Genomic DNA, 27,206 nt, shown 5'->3' on the forward strand with positions numbered 1-27,206 from the left:
TGAATTTGTCCGCTTTGAATGATCTAATGGATGCCGTTTACAGAACCGCGATATCAGTTCTTCATGCAGAGCTATGAATTTGTAAACTTCGTGCTTCTATTTTTCTCGAACGGTCAAATATTTGAAAATCATTTTAAGAAAATTCAAACCCTAAATCGAAATTTGGCTTCCAACAGTCGCTAGAATTTAACATTCTCTTTCAAATGCAACAAATTTCATCAAAATCTGTCCAGGGGTTATCTCATAAAAACGTTTTTGCGTTTTACATGTATTTGAATAGGCCGCGTCGGAGTTGGGCCCGAGCTAAAGCTTCCTCTTAAGCTGTGTTTAAAGTCTTTCTAGAAGTGACCAACATATGGTTAGTGGGAGTTACAAAATTTTGTGTGAAATTGTATTCGTGAATACTGATTCTCCGTTTGTTTCGCTAGCTTAAATGACCACTGATAATTTTTGTATCAGAGCTTGCGACAGGACGCACTATGCTCGTGCGATTTATCTAGCCTTGATGTATTGTTCGAAATGAGATGGTTCTTGTCAAGCTAGGTGTTCAAAATTACTCTGTTGGACTCAGTGGCATGCCGCTCTCTTATATTTCTTGCGGTGTAACTGGAATGGGTAGAGCCCAGAATGGTTGACAAAATGCCCTCTTTGATTGTCAAGTTTTGACCACTTTGCTCTGCTCTCTTACCTTCCCTTTGATCACAAACTTGATCCTTAATAGAACGAAATACAGTCGACTTTCATTAATTCTACCCTGACAGGACTGGCGAAATTGGTTAAGCTATCCGGCAGGTTGAATTAAACAAGATGCGGAAAAAACAACAGAACACACCGCTGGTTCATTTGGCAGCATTTGCCTTATCCTAATGTGTCACTGACTCAAATGTGCGCCTACTTTCTATGTGTCTAGAGTAGAAAGCTGAGGTGTAAATGACATCTAAGCTCTTAAACAAGGTAGAAATCCAACATGCACCCAATTTTTTCGCAAGAAAAATGGGCAAGGTGTTGCACTATGACAGCTGGCTTCCTAAAGTCAGCTTGTCCACAATACACTGGCTTATGTGGTAAAGCACATGAAAGCCCTGAAGGCTTTTTTTTTTGGTTTCGTATCCACCTGCGTCATGCAGACCATATTTTATTGAGGAAAAAAAAAAAAAGCATGCATTAGGATCGGGTAAATACCATAATCAGACAATTGTGAGCTGTGGTTCTTGCTTGAAAATCTTCTTAGGGCTGGCCAAAAAGAGATGTTTTCGATGGGGAATAACATGTCCCACGCATTCACTGTCTCCTACTAAGCTGTGTCGAGACAGACGTTGCCACTCAAGGGGTTGCTATTGGGATCACCATAGAGGTCTGGCGTGTGCATGCTGACTGGTCAAGTTCGAATTACCCAGCAAAGGCCAATTTTAGGATGGAAATAATGAAAATATGGGCCTGCAGAAATGCATAGGAACCAACCAGAACCTTTGGTCGAGATTGAATTAACTGAAAAATCAAATTAACCGGAGTTGAATCAGCGGAAGCCTACCCTACACAGAGCTTAGGGGTCTTATTAACTACTCCTGTGTATCTGTTAACTGTTTGATTGCGTGTGCCACAGTTTCCTATAACACGACCTAAAGGGAAATTGGGCGCCACCATCTATGCAAGCTTCTTAATTGGTGCCATGACAACAGCGGTACGCTGAAGCAGAGATGGTTTAGCTGGTTTTGACCATGGCTTGGCCCAAAATATTTTAGAGCGCGGCTCTTGGGCGTCTGCTTCCGTGTTTGAGCGTTGGCGTCCCTCGGTGTAACTGAGCGAATGAGCACAGCGAAGGATGAAAGAGGAAGCGCAGAGTGCAGCAGTGCCCTTTCGTATTGAAGGAACGTGAGCGCGTGATAGAGCACGATGACGATGGTGATCCGCACACCACCAAAGTATTGCGTGAACTTTTGCACATTGAAAGCCGTGTTGCTGGTGGGTCAAGGCATACTTACTTGGCATCAGGAAGGTGGTGATCACGAAGAATGCCTCTGCGGCACTTGCGATTTACGAGTACATGCTACACGGCGGTGACGAGGCACGTCCACCGACACCATACATGGAAACAAAGCGCTGACGGGGGTCGTCGGACCCACCGCATGCGCGCTACTTCGCCTACGCCGCTGCCACCGCTAGTGAATGCACTCCAAGTACGAACACACATTCCTGTGTTCATGCTTTCTCTCTGAACTGAACATTGAGTGATGGAACCGGTGGAGATGCTTCGTCTGCCGTTGCTGCTAAACGAGCTGCCCGAGCAGAGGCTCGGTGCTGCCACCGAGAGGACCCTGTCATTCAGAATCAAACTCTTTGCTACAATATGTCGTGAATTCAAAACACCCAAACAGCTGTGCTCGAAATTCGCATTAGGAAGTATCGGAATCGTCGGTGATTTTTTTTAATGATTGACCACAATAAGGCTTTCATACAGGATTAAATCTTCACAAGAACTGTTGGTTCTCCTGTAGTGCAAGTAGCATCATGTTTTTATTGGTCTCCACTTAAAACATCTGCTAAGAGTCGGCACAGAAAAAAAAAGGAAGAAATAGAAATAACCTACAAAATTTTTAATTCAATGACACAACTAATAAACATCCCAAAAACTTAACTTCAAACGTCTGAGAACAGCGGCTGACCTGAGATACATACATGAGATACATGCATGATAGCATGAGATACATGCCATCAATGAAGGCCACCACATGACCCAGCCTGATGGTAGATAATAAAGTTCGCAAAGTATACCGTATTTACTCGCATAATGATCACACTTTTTTGTCAAAAAAATTGACGCAAATTCAGGGGTGCGATCATTACACGGGTTAAATTTCCCGCAAAAAGAAAGAAAAAATTTTTCATTTCGCATTTGTTGCGGGATGACAACAGGTCAACAAATAGGCGGCTGCCGCTGTATTTAGTGCGGGACACCAAAAAAAAAAAAAAAAACACGGCAGCCGGCGGAGCAAGCCGAACGCGATTTTTTTTCTTTTCCTGAGTACATTACGTGCATTGAAACAGTTTCTTCCGTATCAGTAATGAATAATATCTTTCATATCGGCAAGTTTGCGGCAATAACGTAGCCATGTCCACTTTGAGGGGACAGAAACAGATGGGCGCTCTTAGCTGCGAGTGACATTGGAACACATGGCGGGCATGTTGCAGAAACTACGGCATTTGTCTTTGCTACTATCCTAATACGGCAGGTTTCCGCTAAGGGTGGGCGAATATCTTAGCTGTGTTACAAGCGTCTGCGTATGAATAGGGTACACTTTTAACATATCAGTGTAAACGTGGCTGCTATCGTTGCCGCTCGCAATTTGTTGCGTGGCCACGAGTGCAGATGAGAAGAATCGAAAGGCGCCTTTTTTGTTCTTGTTGTTGACCACAACCATTATAAAGCCTACACATAATAAAGGGAAGTTTGGTTGTAGGTTTTTTTTTTTTTTTTTGTCATGGAAATGCAGAAAGTGATGAAAGGAATGAAATCTGCTTAAGAATGTTTGGTGCGTGCAGACCACTTGGTTTGTCTTCAAGAGTCGTTCGCATAGCATTCGACAGATGGTAAACGCATTCATTATTAGCTAGACTTGGCACACGACATATCGCTGCGGCAAGTTTGGGGTGCGATCATTACACGGGAAATAAAAAAAAGTCGAATTTTGACGACAAAATTTAGGGGTGCGATCATTACGCGAGTGCGATCATTATGTGAGTAGATGCGGTATTTACTTTTCATTGCTTTAGTGTTGCTCCAAAATTAGACCAGAAAAGCAGACACCCAAGTTCTCTTGAAGCATCAAGAGAGTCAGCAGGGAGCTGGATTTTCACTGATGACGTGTTTCACAACTTGGCATATGCATGCTTGGCTATAGTAAATATCAAAGAATATCGCTGAGAAATTGGAAAACACTGCTGCAAAGTGCAAATTTTATTTTCACACCTTTTCAAATGTGGAATATACATACAATCTGAAAAGCGTTATTTTTCACTCAGTCACATTAAAATTTTTCTTTTTTTTGGTACAATGCCATGTACCAGAAAAATAAGCTTGGTTTTGATGTATGTAGACATTTGGTAGGTTATACAGGTACAGTCGCCGACCGTTTATTCGGACCTCACGGGGACTGCAGAAATGTCTAAACAAACAGGTGTCCGAAAAAGCAGATTAAGAAAAAAAAAAATGAAATCCTTTATTTCCACGCACTTATTCGGGCTCTGTAGTAGGCTTGAAGAAATCGTGAATGCGCCGTTGCACGCTGTTCCGTTTACGCACAATCAGATAAGCCTGAACCTCGGAGAGGGTCGTGCAGTCACTGTAGGCGGCTGAAAGCACAGTCACTGTTTGTGCACGCTCCGCATGCGACGGCAGCGTAGCACATGGTGCGTCATCTTCCGACTCAGAGTCATCGTCCGGCGGTGCAGCAGAAACTTGACGAATGATCTCGCCGTCGTCGAGTTCTGCGCATGTCAGTACAGCAGTGTCAGCACCTGTGAAACTGTCAAATGAGACGGTGTCCGGAATCGCAATGCAACCGCTGCGCAGGTCTCGGCAGAACATTTTCCGCGTCAGTAGGGAGCACATCAGAAGGCGACAAATCTTAGGCCTCCCGGCACCCGCTTGCCGGCATTCCCCAGCGAAGTCTGCGCGGGCACTGTCGGTGCCATTAGACACTTGACGCAATGTTTCCGTACGCCGCGTTGGATCACCGAAACCTCGACACAGCACACAAAGCAAACACCACCGTGCCGACACCAGTCGCACAAACGAAAAACGTAGCCTGCTCGCAGCGTCGTGCCCGAAGAAACAAATCAGCTGCTGGATTGTCTTGACATGGCTTACAAAGCTGAAACCGGAACTGCTGTAGAGCCACTCTATCGAACCAGGCAGAAACGATGATGATGAGCGGGGATTTCCAGTATCGCCACTTCGTGGGGCAGCAAGGAGGCTCCGTTCAAAACAAAAATGGCGTTCAGCAAGTCGAACTATGCGCCGGTCATAGTCGGTGCATGATGCTCTCGATCGAGTCGGCTCAAGGAGTGTCCGAAAAATAAGACGAGAGGTTGCAACGTGTCCGAACTTTCGGCAGTTGTTATACATTATGGTCTATGGGGAGAATGGCGGTGCCGCGAAGCTGACCGAATAATCGGGCATGTCCGAATTTTTGGAGTCCGGAAAATCGGTCGGCGACTGTAAACCTCAATATAACGAAGTAGGTGAAATTGAGTAGGACATTCTGGCAGGCTAGTTGGTTCATAGCTTTAGACGTTTCTTATAACTGCGCGAAAACGCGAGGACACAATGCCTCCATTGTTCGCCTTTACACTGGTTATTTGTTAGGTGCCATATCCGTTTCCTTCACATACTTGGGGTCTCTTCCTGCTTTTCTTCCTTCTTTAAAATTTATCTCTCCCTCTTTTATGATGCTGTAAGAATGGCTCATGGTTATTTTGGGGATCGCTTGTCGCAATCTTGGATACACTGTTAACCAGCAGATAATCTTTGACGTTTTTATGTTTATCGGCACATGTGAGAGTGACAGTGCGGACACGTGCACATGTTCCCGAATGAAATATGTGTATGTTGCTTGCTTTCAAAAAATAAACACTTGGCAGTCTGCACTCGTGGTGTGGTGTGTGTTTCTTGTGTCCTCGTTTTTTTTGTGCAGTGATAAGAAATGTCTAAATAAATAGGTGAAATTGGCAATTTGCTTCGTTATATCGAAAATTTGTTGCAGTGAAATTCAACCTTTTATGCAAATAAGTACAGTTGCTGATCGCTTTTTCTTACACACAAAGGGGCCGCAGAATTTTATGAATTATCAGGCAATAAAAAGAAAAAGCGAATTTGAATGAGAAAAACTATTCATTTTGATGAATTTGGGAGTCGGCGATGAATGATACAGTTTCATGCCATATCGATGATATATTCACATTGGCGGTGCGAATTAAGCGAAGCCAGAGACACTTTCGCGTGCACTCCGCCCTCGCAGCTGATAGCATCACCCGCACTGGGACGACGCTATCAGATAAAGCGCCACCAACGGGGAGCGAATGCTCCATCTGTCTCTCGCTCTAACGGGTTACCGAAACTCGAGATTACGCAACCTTCAATACTAAACGTGCTGGAAGGCAGATTATATGATGCCACACCGTCTTGGCAAGCCCACTGTTTGCATACACGACAGATTAGCTCTAAAGCAGGATGCACCGCTGTGTACGCACTCAGCCGCTCTTACAGCCATACGCAGCCACGGCCGAGACCCGCCAGAAATTGTGACACGTGCCAATTTACCTTCCCCCTCCCCCCACTTCTCGCATGCGCTTGATTGCGTGATTCTGAGTTCACTCCCCTCCTTCTCTTTTCCTTTGCTCCCACGGAAAGGTGGCACTTCTGAAGCCACCATATTTCTTAGCTCACCCTCACACACTTTCACTCGCACCTGTAGCACAGAGTGCGCCGGGTGCAATAGGATATTATCGCACTTGGAATTTATTTGGATCATGATGTGGGTCCACTTTGGTGGTCGCTCTTGTCGCGCGGTGTGCAATTTTAGAGTTGCGTTTGCAAGCAGTCGCTTGTAACCATCTGCATCTGCAGAAGTTTCCATTTAATGTGTGGGCATTCTATTGCGGCGAAAGCAAATTTCGTTATATTGAAATCGCATACAAGCACACTTCATTATATTGAGGTTTTAAATACATAGTGTTCTATGACGAAAGGTTATGAAAAGTTAATAATTCATTATAATGAGAATTTCGTTACATTGAAGTTGGTTATATTGAGGTTTAACCGTATAAAAGTTTTCTTTAAATAAAGTAAAATACTTGAAAACCCCTTGCAACAGTCTCAATTTGAACGGGTCTGTTGCAGCGTATTCAAGTGTGAAGGCCCTCCCCATGGCAGCGTAGTCAAGTGTGAAGAACTTCAAGTAAATGACTCATGGTAGCAGGGAGCCTGCCATCTTTCTTTTTGGATGTGTTGCATGTGTGTGTGTGTTCTCCTATCTCACAGGTTGCGCATGTTCGTGCTGAGCGTGATGTGTTGGTGGAGGCTGACCACCAATGGGTGGTGAAGATGTACTACAGTTTCCAAGACGCCATCAACCTGTACCTCATCATGGAGTTTCTTCCTGGCGGTGAGTGACACTTCTCTCTTGCCTGGGTGGGACCACAGGACTGATCGCAGAGGCCACAGAGTTTCCTATCGAAATTACCAGAATAGATGGGAATGGTCCATGGATTTGGCTGGCAGACATTCTTGTGGGCTTATCTTTAAATGACTTCTTTTTTTAAGCGATCCTATGCAATTGATGGTGTCCAAATTCACGTCTCAATGAAGGCTCCATCCTAGTAACAAAACAAGCAATCTCTGAGGCCATGCTTCTGCTGACTGCATGTGCCGGAAATGTGTGCAGAGCTGGAAACATGCCATGAACACCATGTTTTAAATGCCACCCATAAGACACTGCAAACATGCACAATTGCTGTGAGTTGTTGATTTATGCTGCAATATTTTGTTTGAAATGATCAGTTTGCTATGTCACAAAGCTGTTCAAAGCCAGAAGGACAAAGTTTAGGCAGCACCATGTATTAACCATCTTTCCCAGGCCGTTTGAAGGGCCACGCTTGCAGATCCTGTAGGCACTAGTGCCACAGTGCCCTCCAGTAACTTTTGTAGGGAACTCAATGCATGTGACCAAGTTAGTAGTAGCAAATAGTCATTTTGGTCAAACAGCAACCGTTTTTGTGTCAGTCAGTCACTCGCTGCCAGATTTCTCAGCTCCACAACTCGAAAATCTGCTCGATGAATCAGTGGCACAGGATGTCGGAATGCGATGGTGGTTATTCTACGTGGTGATGGCGGTCCAAGCAGACGTGAGTGGCAACAGTCATGAGACATTTCGATGCGGTGGTGTCAAAGTCGCGCCTGCTGGCACGAACAGTAGTCACTGTGAGTTACCAGTTGCAGTTGGTCAGATGACCTCTGTGAATTGCTGGGCACAATGCTGCCTTATTGTTAAGGACTGCTTTTCTCGTATCTCGTGAGCTTGTAGGCATAGAGACGCAACATTAGGAAGATACGGAGTGTAGTACAGTGTTCGCAAGGCATGCCACAGATACCTTGACATAATTTTTTAGCACTCTTTGCACGGGACAATGAATATAAATGAATGAATGCTTGAAAGTGTCTGTTCATCTTAAACATAATGAAACGTTATACTGCAACAGCAGTCAAAAGCTTGCAACTGGCTTTGCTCTGTCTATACGTCTCCCTGTCCCTTTTGTTATGCATTCTGACCTTTATCCTTGCCATATGTGTAACAGAGCTTTGGTACTGGGGCTTGCACTCTTGCCCCTTTTGCAATATGTGATTTGGCGCTGGGTGCAGAAGCATGCGATATTGTGAAGGCTCAATGCACAACCCTTTCAGGTGCTGATTCTGTTGCTTACCTCAACCATACTTCTGACGTTTTGAGAATCATAAAAAGTGTACGGCTGCGAAATAGATGAACAATCTTCAGTACAACTAGTTCGTGTCTGGCAGCCTTGAAAAGCACCTTTCCAGTCACTTGAAGATTGTTCCTGCTGCAACAAATTGTGAAAAAACAATGAAAGAAGTGAACCTGCTGCATGTGACAACATACTCACACCAAGTAAAGAATACTCAGCCGTCTACATTTCCACTTGTGTTATTGAAGCGCCTTGCACATGCTATTTAAACTTGCAGCACAATTCCAGTCGGAAGTGTTTTAAGATGTATGTGACACATATTAAATGTTGTTGCTTTCATCAGTGCCTTCACTGTTGACGCACAACCTTTGCATACACAATTGCGTGCACAGCACCTCAAAGGGTTGATTACTTGTGTGGGTTTTGCACGCCGTACAGACTTTGAGCGCGGTGGCACCTGTGAATTTGTTTCGGAAGCAGGCGGTGCTATGGTGGCCCAAGGCAATATTGTGTGCATCGGAAATAAAAAGTTGTTCTTGAGAAGATGGCAGTATCTGCTGTGGTACCCAGCTACCCTCACAGTAAACGATTTCAGAAATTGGTAAAGACTGCCAGTTTCTTTTGTTCACTGCAGCTGCCCTTGCTTGCAGATGCGATACACCTGAGCTGGGCTCCATTTGGGGCCTATTTTTTGTAGTACGTCCATCTCCACAGTGTGTATAGGAGCTTCCACATTGGCAAGCTACACTGGGCCAGCATTCTCCGATTCTCGTATGGCTCACTCACAGAATTCCACGTTATCGGGGTTGGATCATTCATCTTGTCACTCAGCATTGTTTGGAGATGAAAAGTCAGGGCTGGTAAGACTCCTTGCCCCTAGATGGCACTACCATAACATTCTAAGAGATAGCCCACCTAAAGATTGAGAGAAAATATGAGGTGGGATAACTTTCAGGGTGCAGTAAAAAAAAAAGAGAGATTAATATGTGTAGAGCAGCCAAAGAATCAACGCGTGTTTATTAGCACTGAATTCATTCGTTGTCAGAACCACCAAACGAGTAATCACTGTCACTTTCAAACAAAAGATGGCAACGTCTTCATGCACGGCGTTTGATGTGGTTGGCAGGGCAGTGGAACGGGGGACCGCTGAAGCAAGCCACTCATGAAACTCTCCGTGTTCTCATCTGTAATATAAAAAATCTGAGAGCTGATAAGATACAAACGCGAGTGCTCGAGCACAGAAGTGACACTATCGTGCCAAGTATGCTGCTAGGCCGAACTTGTATGCCACAAGCGCTGTAGCCAAAAAACATAGAACAGAAACAATAAAAACGAAGAGCGAGAATACCACAAAAAACAAGAACCGTAATAGTGAGCGAGCTAAATATTTTCTGTTTGTAAATTACAGAAATAAAAAAAGTGTTTTGATGAAGGGTATTGCAATTTAAAAATCACTTAAATCGTGATTTAATCACTTAAAAACGTAGAGGGCGAACAACGCCTTCGGAGGGATCCGGCCATTCGGCTCTTTGAGGATTATGAATGCCGGGAATGCTATAGTCAGGGGAGGGTTATCTATTGGCGTTTTTGAAAAACTAGAAAATTGGACCAAAAACGGGTGGGTTATCTTTCGGGGGTGGGGCATCTCTTGGGATTGTAAGGTGCCACCTTATTAACGCGCATTATGTTCAGGACATAGAAAGATGACTGGAGAACAGTGAATCAGGGTTTCATTTATCATACAGGCATTATGGACAAATGATTGCAACAGAAGGTCCCCGGGCTGATGTATGTGGATGAAATGCAAAAGGATAGACAGTTGGGCGAGTTGGTACGGTAACATGATTTTGGCTTCTAGCGCGAAGTGAAACACGGACACAGAAAGGAGCAGACAGGACGAGCGCTAACTCTCAACTAAATTTTTATTCAACGAAGAACATATATATATATATAGGTGATTGCAAAAACCGTAGCATAAGAACATGACAAGGTAAAAAGGTTCAGTTAAACATATCAGGGGGTATGGAAGTCAAAGAACAAAAATTACTTCAGATTAGTACACGTATTGCGAAGGTACTGAAATTTGCAATCTAACAGAGACAACGAAGCATGACTGACGCAAGTGTCTCCTAATCTTTTTATGTGGAATGCCTTGATAATTTCCCGCGTGGTTTGGCATCTGTCTGTGAAAGGTTGCAAACCTTTCTTTGAAGACACAAAAATTCTTTCTAGACACAGATTCCGGCTGCTAGATCCCGTGTAAACAAGAAAATGCGCAAGGTGTGTGCGATCGGGAACAATAACTGCCCGCCGCGGCGGCTACACCCTAATACTCGCCCGCTCATCTCGCATGAAAACGCTATTGCGCACTCGGTGTCTTTTTCTGGTACCAGCAAATCTTCTCCTGTGTCATTGCACATTGCCGCATTCAGATCTATCGCCCTTTTGCGATAAGCATCTTCACCCCTCTGTGTTACTGCGCATAGGGCGTAGTGACACTGGAAATGTACTGCACGCTTTTAGTAGGCGATGATAAACGTGCCGGTGTTCCCTGCAGCAGGCAGCCCAATGCGGCGAGTATGATATGACGTTTGGCTCCGGCAGCATCCTGTGTCACCCACTAGCTCGATTTTGTTTTCGTTTCCCGTTGCTGTCTTAAAACACTACGCAATTGGAAAACAACAAAATGTGTCTGGGGCTACCAGATCCGTACCAGCTTGACGCATGTCGGCTTTCCGTCCGTCTGCTTTCCGCACCTCATGCCGCAGCTATATGCTCATTCGTTCGCATTACATTATGTCAATTACAGCTGAGTCTGTCACATTTTTTAGTTACTTCAGATCATACATTTCGCCTGTTAGTAGATTTTTCTCGTGTTTTTCCCCAAAACGTATGGATGAGGTTCTACTGTACTTGTCAGTCAGGCTGGTGAAGGACAAAGCCGGTCTGCACCACGTAGCCAGGCAAGACTGTAGCACAAGAGTGTGACTAAGCACTCCAACCCTGTTGTGCATGAAGCAAGCATTACAGCTAGCCACTGCAGTTGCGCATAGCTGCATCTGCTGCGTAGCGTAGATACAGCAGCTGCCACGGGATGCCGTAACAAGTCTGCTCGCTGAGCTTGCTACGGCCCATTGAGGACAACTGTGTTCTCTGAGTGGTCTCTGTGGGTGACATGGCTCCAGGCACGTAGTGAGCTGCTACGAGCACCAACATCTGACTGGAACAGGTGGCCTGCTTCGCGAGTTCTGCACCTTCACCATCATGGTTGAAGCTCGTTAGGTTAGGAATCCTTTCAACGGGAGTCCACAGTATGATGTGCATCGCTTACCCGAAGTGGGCATTGCCGACGTACTCGCACGAGCGAACATAAAGACAGTGTTTCATTCGACCCTCTTGAATTGTGTGGTTGCCGTAGAGATAAAGTGCAAAAGAAAATATGCTACTTGCCACTCGGTGTGAGAGACCACAGCCGCCTGTAGCTATTGGAACTGGTACACTGTAGGACAGCAAAGGGATGAGACACCGTGAACTCAACCATAATTTGAGGAATAGCCTTCAAATTTGGCACTTCCTAGGCATCAGAATTGGAAGTAGTGCTGTCTACGTGAACATCCAAGATCAAATTTTAACTACATGTCCCGGTTACTTTAGTAGGCAGAGTGTTGTGGGCACCACCCTATTGTGTCGTGGCCTTTGCAGTGCAAGGCATTGAAGAAGGCGTGGGAGGACTGAGAAGGCGACCACAGGGGATCTTTGATTGCCAATAACTCTGCTTCTACTGAACGCATTGAAGTACTTTTTGTCTAGAAACACTTGAGAAGAGATTAATACTAAAGTAGAAATCGTTCTTCATGATGCGTGCAACTAGAAATGGTGTGAGCAACAATACTGGATCTAAGGCATGCACGCTCCTGACTTGAGAATTGAGGACTCTGTAAGCTGCTGGCAAACTGTGGTGCTCCATAATAACTGCTAGGTGGCAGCACTTTATCTGATAGTTCACGGACAGATTGCCTCTGTGGTTTTCACGAGAGAGGACCTAGTCTCCACACGAAAAAAATAATTGGTAAAATATGATTGCTTGAATTTGTTGTTGAATTGTTCAAACATTGTGCACTGTATGATTGGGGAGGTTCACTGAATGATAATTTTCCAGTGTAAATTGAAGTCAAAGTATAGTTTGTGAAACATGCAAATGGCGATCCTTTCTTCACCAATAAAGACTGTAATTTTCATTATCCTGCAGAGAAGGTGTAATGTAGTGGTGTAATGCAGTGTGGGAGGCATCTGAGAGATGCCTGAACTGGAGTAGTGCTTTTCTGGGGACTGTATAATATTTCTTGTGTTCAGGGCAGAATCTGCTAGTCCATCTTGGCTTGATGTGCCCAAGAAAGATACTACGCTCCAGCCATCTATGCAAACTTGCATTTGTGTGAGTGTGGTTTGTAAAGGTTGGTGCTTTCTTGCATCTGCAGGGGACATGATGACACTGCTGATGAAGAAGGACACCCTGTCGGAAGAGTGCACCCAGTTCTACATAGCAGAGACGGCACTGGCCATTGACTCCATCCACAAGTTGGGCTTCATCCACCGCGACATCAAGCCTGACAACCTGCTGCTGGACGCAAGGGTGAGGAGGGGATCCAAGGGCAGGGGCGGCTGCGTTTGTGCTCTTGCCGTGCGCCTCGCGGACAGACGGGAATGAGGCGGTCGTTCGGTGCAATTTCTTGCAATTATGTCGAGACCAGCAGTGCTTCGGCGCTGTTGCACGAGCGGAAGTGCTGGGAAATGTGGGCTAAGCATTGTTCATTCAGAGCCACGACAGCGTGAAAACACCTATGGCGATAACTATTCCGTCTGTAAAGATGGCTTAACCTGTACCTGAACAATGTGTGAGATACTGTTCTTGCTGCATTTTTATGTCAAAATTTGTTATTAAAAGCATGAGCGCATGCACTGGGATGTACATATATATTTAAAATGTCAGCAGTACCACTGGGAAGTCGCCAAATTCAGGCAATGAGTTAGACAGTTCCCAGACACTGTGCATTGGTTTCAATTTATTAGGTCGCTGTCTTGTTTGCTTGTCATAATTTAAACCTGCAAACATTGAGCACCTTGTATTGTGGGATGACCAAGGCCTGTCGTGCACACTTGTTTCAAAGAAAGCTCGATATGTGGATCACCACAACCATGTTTTAGAACAAAAGACATTCATGACAGGCCAAGCCTTTCATAGCCTGCCATTCGACTGTGTCATAGCACCCATTAGGAAACTTGCATAGACAGTCTTTTATTTTATTTTGTCTGGGTGCTATGGTGCAAGTCTCGGTGCCAAAGTCACTGTACATGTTAAAAGGTCAAGAACTTGGTTTGCTGAAGCGCTTTATCTCCTTGAGGAGTGTTGGATGATTTCTTCTTTGGTGGAAAACAAAGTGCTACAACCTTCGCTGTTGGTGGGAGACCTCCTCGTGTGTTGTGCAGTGTGGCCTGTGAACGACATCAGTGGCTGTCCTCATTTTCATAGTTTTATACAGAGAGTACTAGAGGCGCAGCTGACAATTCGTCTATGTTCACCACCAGTTTGGCTGTTCGTCAGCACGGAAATGATGGGCACCATATAAATTTCCCAAAACGTCCTTCCTTTACTTAAATATTTTTTAGGCTCCTTTTTGCATTAAGGTTGTTGTATAGCAACAGTTTGATAAGTTTCAAAACGTTGTACAGAATAATTATTGTCTAGAATACAAATATAGTTACTCGGGGTGACTGTTGTTCACTGATACTCACGTAGACTCATTGAGACGAGTGCATGAACGGGTTGCTATTTAGTGAAGCTGCAATTGGGGTTTAGTTGGTTATATGTACATTGTCGTGGGTATATGTGCTGTTTTGCAAAAAACAAAAGAAGGACTTAGAAATGGGACCCCAAGATGATGTGGCATGTGTCCCATCTTGTTTTGAAGTTTTGTGCAAAACGGCCCTTTTATGCAAAACAGCGTCAGGATCTGCTTACAGACTGGAAGCTATGTCGTGAAATATGTTTATTGGGAATGTGCAACACTTTAAACCATTGGCTACCAAGTATTCCGCATGCTACATTGCACCTCCATTCTGGTTATTCGTGCCCCAAACATGCACTACACGAACTTCCATTGTTGCATTCGTTATATAATGTTCTCCCACAGTAGGCATTAAAACCGTGAACAAAGAAGTTTGGTTTGCTATATGAGCACCACTTTTCTGTTCAGAGCAGTAACTGCCAGACACGGGTTCATTTTCATGTAGAAAAGCCTGAAACACTCAGGCATATGGAGAGCAGCATTGCACTTTTCATGTGCACCATCATCTGGTGTTGGCTGTATTTTTTCCATTTAGCACTGCAGACTTTGCATTGCCATGATGGATTGTGTTGGCAAAAGTTAAGCAAAAGTTATAGTGGGAGATGTAGCTAGATGTGAATAGGTGTCTGGAATGTGTACGCAGTGGTGGAACAGCTGCGCCAAACTGCTCAAGAGCAGGCCTTTGCACCATCCTGCGCCAAAACAGCATTTTAGTGGAAAGTTGTGTCGAGCCTGCGCTAAAGCACGCATAAGAGCAAAGCCCTCCTTCTGTCAATGCTTCGCAGCTAGCAAAACTGAAATTAAAACCAACAGCACGCTGCATCATCGTCGTAGACAGAAGTACAGGGCCATTGGTAGAGCTTCTCGTATAGTGAGGATGTCATATTCTAGGATTAAAGGTAAGTTTTTTCTATGTTTATAGGCGGTAGCGGGGCTTTGCAAAATAGCTGCTGTGATCAGAATCACACGTGGTGCATAGTTAAGAATGAAATTTGGAAATCGAGGTTGAAAGCGGTACACAATGAGAACCGCCACTTCCGCGGGTTTCACCATGTTCGATGATGTAAAACCATTGCGTCGAGTTTGGGTCACTGTGCTGTTTTGGCAAAATAGCGTTGCTGACGTAAACGCTAAATGTTATTAGCGTCTCGCACAGTAGCAGTGGTGCTGACATTTGTCTTTTTTTGTTATTTTTTTTCCCTGGCCACAAAACCTTTGCGGACCCTATTTGAAAACTTCCTAGTGTACATGGCATGACATGAGTATATTGCATTATGTCATGTTTAGTGCAGACACGTGTACTTAATTGGTCTTGCGGTGAGGCTCAGCCCAAGAGCCATGACTGTCGCACTGTATTGAATCCTGGGTTAACAAACACGTGTTTGTTGATGATCTGCCTCTGCGCCATATCGATGAACCCGGCTGTAGAACCCTTTGTGCGTCACAGTGTGGATGGGCGTCGCATCCTTTCCTGACTGTGCTGAAGGGTAAGCCTTGCGCAAACCCAACTCCACAACATATTGACTATGTCAGTTAGAATTTGCATGGTATATGGTAAGCACATGAGCATTCGACTCTGCGCCAAATTGGCTCTTTGCCTATGCCAAGACCTGCACTGAAAGGTGAAATGGCTGTTCCATCGCTGTGTATGCAAACGTTCTACAAATATCAACTAAAAACAAAAAGTCCAACTACTCGTGAAGTGGCCAACTACTAGCAACTTTTCTAAACTTGTCCAGCCTATATTCACCTCTGCACAATCTAAGATTAGTTTTTAAACAAACAATACTTGTTTTTCTGGCAGTGTGAGCCCTGTTCTTACACTCGGCGGTTCACCGGCTTTGGCAGTCAGTGTGTTAATTGTTCTAAAGAAACATTGTCAGGCATTTGAGCCACAGAGAAATAAGGCATAAGCTACAGGGTGCCCTCTTGCAGTACCCGCAAGCTTCAGCCTCGGGCTCACCAGCCATCATCATCATGGCTGCTAAGGCACTGTCATGCTCTCAATCATAATGTGTCTGTCACAGGCACCGCCAGCAGATAGTTTATTCTCACTGCTAAGGAACTGATGTGAAACTCATGATATGATAAACTCGAACAACTTCTGGTGTGGCTCACTCCCTGTGCTAACACAAGCTTTTGGCATAAATGAGCAGGGGCATGCATATGCATGCGCTTGAGTGCCTGGCTGAGTGGATCCTTGCTTTCATTTTTCTTTGCATTTGTATGTACATTATCAAATGCTTGTTAGTTGTGAGAAGTGTTTCCACATTTCTGCCTCCTCCTGTCGTGTGCACGTATCAAACATGTGCGTTCAGTGCAACTTTGCATTAGTGTCATGTGGAAGTTGCCACAAGAGGAAGTGCAGTGACATTCAAGAACTGTCTTGTGTCCCTACCAATGCTCAGTTTTTACAGAAAGCTGCTATTTTATTTGTATGTTGCACAGCAACTGCAGTGGGTTCTGCAATGGTATTGTTTGCAAGCAGTTTCTGTGAACGCCATTCAAGCTGCATTTCTTTAATGACAAAAAAAAAAGAGCAACATTTAATGCTTTAATAAGCATTCGGGGGAACCACTCAGTCTCACTCAGTGAAGCGAAGGGGCCAAAAGACAATGATGCCAAGCAACTACATATGAGAAAGTATTGTGTTTGATTCATATGTAGGAGTGATAAGGCAAAGGAAAGTGCTAGGGGAAAAGACAAGCAACTACATATGAGAAAGTATTGTGTTTGATTCATATGCAGGAGTGATAAGGCAAAGGGAAGTGCAAGGGGAAAAGACAAGCAACTACATATGAGAAAGTATTGTGTTTGATTCATATGTAGGAGTGATAAGACAAAGGGAAGTGCAAGGGGAAGAGACAAGCAACTACATATGAGAAAGTATTGTGTTTGATTCATATGTAGAAGTGATAAGGCAAAGGGAAGTGCAAGGGGAAGAGACAAGCAACTACATATGAGAAAGTATTGTGTTTGATCCATATGTAGAAGTGATAAGGCAAAGGGAAGTGCAAGGGCAAAAGACAAGCAACTGCTGTTGGGAGTTGAACCTGCAATGTCTGCATGACATGTGCGCTGCTCTACCACTTGAGCTACAGTTGTGGCTGTCTTCTCGCACACTTTCTTGAGTATTAGTGTGTGTGTGTGTGTGTGTGTGTGTGTGTGTGTGTGTGTGTGTGTGTGTGTGTGTGTGTGTGTTTGTGTGTGTGTGCGTGCTAGATTTAGCCCTTGGTGTGTTAGCCAGTGCCACTGACGGTGGTAGCGGTAGATGTGGAACATCCTTTCAACCATGGTTTCAGCTCTCATTAGTGGCAAGTTCTTTTCCTCTAATTTCATTTCCTTTATCTTATTTTATTTATTTGCTGATGCGCTCCTGCTACCTTGGGGCACCATTCCCTCATGGATAATTTACTGCTCCGCTTTGGGGTGCATGCAAGGCCCATGCAGGTGTCTAATTTAGAACAGTGATCGTACTCTTGGCTGGGACTTTGATGCTCTTGAATTGGCATTGACTTTGTCCTGTTCATGATGCTGTGTTTACTTACTCCTTTCTCGTGTGCATTTCAGGGGCACATAAAGCTTTCGGACTTCGGCCTGTGTACGGGTCTGAAGAAGTCCCATCGGACAGAATTCTACAGGGATCTTTCGCAGGCTAAGCCGTCGGATTTCAGTGAGTGCCTTGCATAGCTGTTTTTGGGGTGAAAACATCGGTGCTTATCAAGCAGTCTTAGAAATAGTGTTCACCGCCTTAGGTATGCCAAATGCAAGCACCTTTTGGGATGCTACACTGTACTTCCCTTGAAGATACTTTGTTTAACATAGGAGAGCCCAAACGTAAAGAAAGCGTTAGTGGACAGTGCACCGCCTGGTGTCTTGTGTCAAACCTGTCCAAGCCAAGCGAGACAATCCATTGGCGCTGCGCCCCCGGCCTTTTGTATGTTAAGACCTATTTACACCAGACTCGTAGGACGATCTCAGAAATTGGGTGTTAAGGCCACTCATAACTTGTGATTCAGTGAAGTTGAGAGGTAGCAAATGTTTAATTCATCACTTGTTGGTGATGTACAATAGCATGAGTGCAGTCATCAGCACACTTTGCACCAAAGTGGGAGCCATGGGTGCGAGCCTCTTTGACAACAGTATTTATTACCCTGCTTTACTTAGGCTAGTACATTATGCACGTTAAACTTTACAAGTACCATACGTTAACATAGTGTATTAACAGTAGAACCTTGCTCATATGTTCTTAAAAAAAAAAAAAAAACATGCTAACCAGGAAAACATACAATCTAAAGTCACGAAAAAAAATTTAGCACACTCAACAGTCTTGAACACCTACGTAATGCGAAGCATTACGGTAATTGTTGCAGCATGAGACGCCGCTGCACGTTGCTGGTGGGACTTGAGGGGCCCGAGACAGGTGTTGTTTTTGTGGCTTCAGCAAGCTTAAGTTTATGCTCCTGGAATTCTCCCTGGGTCATCAGCTTCTTTGGACGGGGCATTTCGGCAGGAAGATTTAAGATGGCACGGGGAAACAAAACTGAGCTGGTGGGCAACGTGAGAATACGGTGCCACCAGAGTGAAACACAATGCTCACTTTGCGCTGCCTTGCAGCATGGATTGCAACAAATTGTAGCATGGATTCATTTTACTTTGTAGGACTATGCTTGCTTTCGGTTTCCCTCCTCTCTTCGTCTGTTGGCAGCAACAATTTGTTAACTAACCTCTTAAGCCATAATTTCATTTTCTGCATAGGCACATTTTAGTTTCACATAAAAGTACTTATAAGTGTGGGTAGAACACCATAATTGGGGGACGTGAGGACTCGCTATGAAAAACTGAAATGTGCATCCATTGTAGAAGAATGCCTTTGAATCTGCCTAGCATTTTATCACTATAGGTCTTTTTCCTCCGAAGGCAAACACTCTTGCATCTTTAAGGCAGCTGGTGCTACTAAGATTAGGATCGCAGTTTGTGCTATGGATACAGCTGCGCGAATTTCTCTAGTTCTGGGCTTTGCTCGAAATGGTATTGGGAGTGTTGGCTTGAAAGTGAGGGATGGTGACACGAGCAGGGTTTTGTTGTACACATACATGTGATATCGCGATTCAGCTTTCTGTTGCTCGAGTGTCTCATTCGCATTTTGAGCACAGAAACGGTATGTCACAAAATTGCAACAACTTGCTAGAAGTTAAAGCCCGGCTAGCACCCCTGCTGTGCAGTGTAAGAACAAGAGAGGATTCATTTGCTCTTAGTCAGGTAGTTCTAATGCTTGGCCTGTTTGTGATGCAGCTTATGTGCACTAGAATTGCTCCCAGCAAATACCGTATTTACTCGCATAATGATCGCACTCGCGTAATGATCGCACCCCTAAATTTTGTCGTCAAAATTTGATTTTCTTTATTTTCCGTGTGATGATCGCACCCCGAACTTGCCGCAGCGATATGTCATGTGCCAAGTCTAGCTAATAATGATCGCGCTTACCATCTGTCGAATGCTACGGGAACGACTCTTCAAGACAAGCCAAGCGGCCTGCACGCACCAAACATTCTTATGTAGATGCCTCATTTCATTACTTTCATCACTTTCCGCATTTCCATGACAAAAAGAGGAACAACCAAACTTGCCTTTATTATGGGTAGGCTTTATAATGGTTGATGTTAACAAAAACAAAAAAGGCGCATTTCGATTCTTTTCATCTGCACTCGTGAGCACGCAACAAATCGCGCGCGGCAATGATAGTAGCCACGTTTACTCTGATACGTTAAAAGTGTACCCTATTCATACGCCGACGTGTGTAACACAGCCAAGATATTCGCCCACCCTTAGCGGAAAGCATTAGGATAGCAGTGAAGACAGATGCCGCAGTTTCCGCTGCACGCTGGCCATGCATTTCTATGTCACTGGCAGCTAAGCGCGCCCATCTGTTTCTGTCCCCTCAAAGGGGACATGGCTACATTATTGCCGCAAACTTGCCGATATTAACGATATTATTCATCACTGATACGGAAGAAACTGTTTCAATGCACGTAATGTACTCACGAGAAAAAAAAAAAAATCGCGTTTGGCACGTTCAGCTTGCTCCGCCGGCCACCATGTTTGTTTTGGTGTTCCGCACCGGCAATCCTGCAGCAAACGCGGGACGAAAAAAAAATTTTTTTTCTTTCGCGAAAAATTTAACTCGCGTAATGATCGCACCCGTGAATTTGCGTCAATTTTTCTGACAAAAAATTGTGATCATTATGCGAGTAAATATGGTATGTAAGTCCAGTTGTCAAATGTGCTTCGTTGTTGACTCTTGTTCGCAGCATCAAACCCGATGGACTCCAAACGGCGAGCTGAGAGTTGGAAGAAGAACCGACGGCAACTGGTGCGTTTGTGTGTTGCCCCGGGGCCAGGCTGTGTCGCTGTGTTGCCAGTAAAGCAGGTCGCATGTTTAAACAGAAATTCGTGTAATTGGAGGTAGTCAAGCATTAAGGTAGCCAACATTGCATTCTGACAAGATCACCTTCCATTCTGTTGACAGGCACCATGGTTCCACAGTAATGAAAGACAAATGCATCAGCAAACTTACGTGTCACTTTCCATATGTAAGCAATCCTGGATAGCATTGAAAGCATGGCATCCTTAAAGGTCCCCTCACCAGGTCTGGCCATATTGAGCTGACAAGCGCAAAGCATACAATGCGCGCTAGTTATCGTGTCTGCAAAGTGTTACATCGCTACGCGCCACAGAAAGGTCTGAAATTTCAATCCGAACGCCGTTTTCCCTTTCCCTCGTGGCGACCGCGCTCCAAGCTGGGCGGTGACGTACTTGCTTCCCCAGTGGGGGTGACACGTGACTTCAAGCATTATTCAAGTCAACATCTGTTATTTGTGTGATCTGTTGCTTTAATTGACGAATTGAAGTTTAGAGAAATAGTAGAACACACAAATGGAATGTCTGCATGTTTTTTTGTTTTACTTTGTACCGATGCAAGAGAGATGTACTTCCGCTTTGTCTGCTTGTTCCCACGCCGTGCAGTCATGTGCGCAGACAACGAAACTATGCCATTTTCTACTGTGTTCCAGTGCGTGATCATGCTCTGCAATCTGCTTGTTCTGCCTCGGTATTCGTGTAGCATTGAATTATACCACTAGTCATGTGTCCTTGTGCACAGCACGCAAAATCATGCACTGCACAAAACCAGACATTCAGAATAGCTCACGTACGGCACCATGAACAAAAGTGCACAAGTGCGCAGCGACAAAAAAAAAAAAAAAAAAAAAAAAAAAAAAAAAAAGAAAAAAAAGAAAAATGCAAGGAAAAAAAAGAAAGAAAAGGCGGTGCTCGTGACATATGCATCACGCAATCTTTGAGGTCCAGTATTTCGCTTGCAGAGGCTAGACAGGGCAAGCGGAGAGAGTGTCTTGCTTGGCAGGGGAGCTCACCTCCTGAAATCATGGGTTCGCGGTACTAAAATCTCTATATCTCGGCTATTAATGAGCTGATTTGAAAAATTTTTTTGCGGCAGAGTGCTCCCTAGAGGACACAGAACAACTTTCAATGTATAACCAAAATTTGCTTTGGGGCCTGGTGAGGGGCTCTTTAAGCTTCTCCTTAGGGCTAACTAAGACTTACCTGTAGTATGCGGTAGGCTAGCAAGAAGGCTGTTTGTCTTATCAGAAGTCCCTCTTAATCAATGTTATCTACAAAATTCAATAGCCTGGTGCACCCAAAATATTTAGGACGCTACCAAAATATTGTCACGGTGCCACGAGAGGGACAAAGACAGCGATCACTAACAAGATGAAAGAGATGACGTAGTGGGGCTAACCTAACGTTCGGCCATACTGGTTGTACCGACCATATATTCTGCAGAGTAAGCATGGTCCCATTTAACCTTATATCTCTGCCCGTTGCAATATAGAGGGCATAAAACAATAAATGAAGCAGCAATAAAACCAAAAGAAAGGTGTGAGAAGAGACATTTATTGTACAGTTACCAATCAATCTTCTGGACCTCGCGGGGACCGAAAAATAGGCCGAAAAATCGAACAGGCCTAAAAACTCGTTCACCGAAAAATATCAAATTTATTAGGCTTTGACTGGCTTAAAAAAATCTCTAATGATGCCCTGCCTCATACTATGCTTGGCGGCAATCAAATTTGCTTGGATTTGTGCAAGAGTGGTGTCATCTCCGTATACATTCGACACAAGCGTCACTGCATTGGCGATCTCCGTTGGTGGAATCGCCATGGAGATAGAAGAAACGAGCCATGTTACTTGACACCACTTGGCTTTTGCGAAGGCAAAGGAGTTGGCACCGATCACACAAACGTGAAGCTGCACACACACACGCGCGCACGCACGCACGCACGCACACACACACACACACACACACACACACACACACACACACACACACACACACACACACACACACACACACATTTGACAGCATCTCCAAGACAGAGTAATAGCAAGCAAAACTGAAAAACAAAATAATAATAATAATAATTAAAAAATCAAAAACTGATCCCATGTTATGTTGTTATGATGGTGCTGACTAAAAAGAGAAAAATGCTGTCCCCTAGAGCGTTTTGTCAGCTAGGAAAGAGCAGGCATGGCCTCCGAGACGAAAGGATGGAGCGCAATCTCTATTGATAGCATGTGCCTCCCAACCTTGGAGGCTATAGAGCGGGCCACGGGAAGCCAAGCCTGTGGAAAATCCAACTTGCAGCCTCCAAGATCACGTAGCTTGCCTCGGAATGAACGATTTTGTCCGGAAAATCAAACTTTGGGGCCTAAATTCGTCCGAAAAATTGGTCGCAAAAATGCATTAGCTTTATGGGAACCTTACACAGCACTTATATAGTCCGAAATATCCATCAAGTGTGAATACTTGGAGTCTGAAAAATCATTCAGCTATTGTATTTGCATGATTAAAGTACCGTGTTTCTCGGTGTATGACACGCAGTGTTGTTCAAATATTTTTCTTAGTGCAAGTTGATTGAAACTCCTCAGGACTTTAATAAAGTTCTTGACTGACTGAGTGCAAGTTGCACATACCGAATGTTTTAGCAAACACTTTAAAAAATTTTTTAAACTGCCTGTGGCAGATAGCAAAATTCTAGTCATCAGCTGGTCTGCTTGAAGAGGTGGAAATTACCTGTGCGACAAATTGATATGCATAGGCAACTCATTAACAATAGATATCTATGTTAACTAATTACCTTATGGCACTATTGCAATTTGCAATCTAGTCAGGATGTTCGCAAGGCGGTGGACCCACCTGGAATGAGTTCTCAGGATGACACCAGTTTCGAAAAATTGATTCTCGAACTTTACGGAGACATGCATTTTCATTCCAGTTAATTTTGTGCTTCAATGCATCTTCGAGTAGACCAGCTCGTGGACTAGAATTATGCTATCTGGCCACAGGCAAAGAATTTTTGAAAGTGTGCGCTGGCACACCCAATATGCAAGCTTTTTTTGTGTGCATGGACAAGGAACCTTGCGCAGCAGCACCATGAGAGAAATCAAATTTTGTCTTGAAAGTGGAGCGATCACGGTGACCGGCGTCAGCTTGTAGGTCTTGCCGGGTCGGCGTGGCACCAGTGAAGGCCACCTTCTGGCCTCCATGATAGGTGCTTCCGTGCGCATGCAGTGGCAATGGCAGCAACATTGGTATGGAACATTGCAGGCATACTCCACGGTGGGCACCCCCGACTACATTGCACCTGAGGTGTTCCTGCAGACAGGCTACAGCAGCTCCTGTGATTGGTGGTCCCTGGGCGTCATCATGTACGAGATGCTCATAGGTGGGTCCCTCATGGCCTTTGCGCTCGCAGGTCACTGGAATCGAAGACGGCATCGAGGAGCTGCCCATCTCGCTACCACACCTGTCTGTGGGATTCTGCCACGGAAGCCGCATTATAACTGCTATTTTGTCTCGCGCGGCTACGCTATAAGTGGCATGCATGTACGTGGAGTTCTCTGGGGGGTGGTAAATGGCAGTCAAAAAAGGCCACGCTATGGCCTGTTCTGCACCCTACGCAGCTATGTTATAAGTTGCCTAAGCTGTATAAGCATGACCGCACTACAACCAAAACAACATTCTTCAGAGGCCTGTATGTGCAAAAAATGTAGATCAAGCAGCCGCATGTGTCCAAGAATCAAAGCATACGACCGGAATGTTCCCCCACTTTGGTTAGCGAGGCGGCTTCTCTGTTTTTCCAAGTGCCGTACAGTCACTGCGAAGCATTTCATTGACTCTACACCCAACCGCAACTTTCGCCACCGATTCCTGATGAGACGGCGCTGGTTAGGCCTAGCAAGCGAGGGTGTCGGGCGGCAATGCTGTCATAGAAAGCTCAGTCTTGATACACTATGTTTGTAGCCGTAGATGGAATACATTTTGATTTGGTGCGAGATCCTGCGCATAGGCTACATTAACAGCAGTGCACGTGAAGTGGGCTTAGCGGGCGATTAGCAGGGGAATACTGCAGACACATATAGCAGAATATGGTACGTGCGTGTACTGGTAGGAACAGGGAATGTTTGCATGTGAACAACGTTCCAAACTGATGAACTGAAAGCGTTGTGTAGTTGAGGTCTCAGGTGCAATGTGTGCACTTTGCAACGACGCACATCGTGCCGGCTTAATGCCAAATGCACTTGTGGCTTTGACCAATTTTCTTGCAGTGCCAGAGTTGTCAAAAACAACAAATTTATTTTACCACCGTTGAAATTAGTTTTTTTCGGCCTGCCCAAAATACAAGACATTATTGCGACCCCGTCCGTGTCCATAAAAAAAAAAAAAAAACGTCGGCGACAGTGTTTACTTTCTGCACACAAATTGCAGTGTTGGAGTGACAGTGTGCATGCGTTCGATGCAGACTGCATGTGGCTGACAGGCATATGGAGCAAAAGGCTTCTCCATCGCCGCTAAGTAACCTTCTACATACCTGCTAAGCCAGCACGCTGCCGCCACGTTTTTGTTTCTTCTTCCGTTCCTTGTTCATTCGCTTCGGCCGGTGCACCTCATTGAGAAGTGCGCTCACTGCCTCACAGACAACTGCGGGATTTTTCGGCAACTGCGTTATAATAAGTATTTTGTCTCACGCAGCTGCAGTATAAGCAGTATGCATTTACAGGATAAACAGGAGCCAGAAAACACTGTATTATATCCGGTCGTGCACTATCAGTAGTTATGTTCAAGTAGTTGTTTGCGAATATTTGATTCGAATATGTTAGTATTCTATTTGATTCGGAGGACACTTTTACTATTCGAATTACCGAACCCCCCAAAATTGCTGTTAAAATTTAAGTCAGCTTCGCCACAGTAGAGCCGTGTTATCCGGCCAAGCATGCAGCATGTATTGCGGTGAAGCATATTTGCCACGCAGTGAAACATATCAAAGTATGAAGGGCTACTGCTGATGCATATGGCCACCAGACACTATCAGCTCAAGTACCCACACTGTGCTGCCTATTCATGCATCTGGACAACAACAGCCACGAGGTGGAAACCTCTGTGCCTGCTACTAATCTAAGTGCCTAAAATACAAGGTTTCCACACTACAAATTTGACCAAGTGGTCACCTTGGCAGTGTTTTTTTACCCTCATTCTTATGTAGTTGAGTACCATCTGCAAACTGGACTAAAGATCTGGCTTTAGAGGAAGTAAGAAAAATTTCAGCACCACAGAACCCAGATACGCCCTTAGCAACTAAAGCTTCTGAAGAGGCTCCTTCCACGTCAGCACTGTGCAGAGACTTTGATACACTCATCAGCAACAGTAATTTTTGCCCGCTTTTGGAAGCACTTTTCACTGCCACAAGCACAGGTTCAAATGTACACGTGCATGATGAAATTTTGGGCCAAAAATAAGATCTCTGTGAGCGGTGGTGTAAGCACGGTGTCCGCGCATCTTGTGAGGAGGTACCTCCCTATCGCAGGCACTAGTGTGTCTGTCCACTGAGCAGCTCTCTTCAGTGTCTGAAGGAATTGTGACATGCAGGAGGGTGTTGCTGCTCTTCGAACATGTCGAATAGCTATCCTTTCTTCATGACAGCATTTAATAACTGCAGTTGTGACACCGTGGAGTAGAAGTGTTGTACTAGATAGATTTGTGGACCACAAAGCATCATCTTTCTGTGCGTTATTTGCTGTTCAAAAAACTTATTTCTTTAATCTGTTGGGTTATGAAAAATGTTATATTTTTGCAAAACCAATAGTATTCATGTTCGAAAAATGTTCTATTTGGTTTGCACTTGGTTTTTGTTATTCAAGTGCGCTTAGGAACTTAAAATTTGATATTTGCGCACCCCTAATTCTGACACACTAGTTTGGATTTAAATCTAAGCGGTAGTGTAATTACACTCTGAAATAATTACATCACTGTTGAAAAATAAATCCAATTTGCCTTGTAAATTGCATATACATTGCACTGTATCAGTTTGTAATCGTACATGTAAACAGCCATGATAACATTATATTTTAGGGAACACATACTCCCTTGCATGTGCATGAAATGAAGTCTCTTTGATTGGCCAAATTATTCCTTTTTGAAATCTGGAGATGGGTTGTGACGCACGAACTTGCAAGTTCCCCCATGAACTCGTTGTAATGGCAACTGTGACATTTTGTTGCTGACAAGTCAGTCACATGCTCGAAAAAGCACCCATTCTCCTTCTTCCCCTTTACATTGGGAAAATGCGCTTCGTGGGTACTCAAACAGTAATTAAATTGAGTGCAGTCATCGCAAGAAGGTAGAAAGAAAGTGAATCTGGAACACAGCAAGGTAAAAAGGATGAAGGGTGTATATATATCTAATGCAACACAAGCAAGCATTTGCACATAAGATATACAACAAAACAATCTGGTAAGTCATTG

At 44.5% G+C, this 27,206-nt stretch overlaps 1 protein-coding gene across 5 annotated transcripts in view; it reads left to right on the forward strand.

Moving 5' to 3' along the window:
• trc (Serine/threonine-protein kinase tricornered) overlaps positions 1–27,206 on the forward strand; it is a 126,947-nt gene that overhangs the window by 90,295 nt on the left and 9,446 nt on the right. For all 5 annotated transcript variants that reach the window (XM_075690879.1, XM_075690876.1, XM_075690875.1 and 2 more), the window contains exons 4-8: positions 7,040–7,163; positions 12,957–13,111; positions 17,895–17,997; positions 20,636–20,697; positions 24,013–24,130. In XM_075690879.1, the coding sequence (XP_075546994.1) occupies positions 7,040–7,163; positions 12,957–13,111; positions 17,895–17,997; positions 20,636–20,697; positions 24,013–24,130 (562 nt within the window). The remainder of the gene's footprint in view (positions 1–7,039; positions 7,164–12,956; positions 13,112–17,894; positions 17,998–20,635; positions 20,698–24,012; positions 24,131–27,206) is intronic.

The sequence above is a fragment of the Dermacentor variabilis genome, chromosome 4 (assembly GCF_050947875.1).
Source record: "Dermacentor variabilis isolate Ectoservices chromosome 4, ASM5094787v1, whole genome shotgun sequence".
Classification (NCBI taxonomy): Eukaryota; Metazoa; Arthropoda; class Arachnida; order Ixodida; family Ixodidae; genus Dermacentor; species Dermacentor variabilis.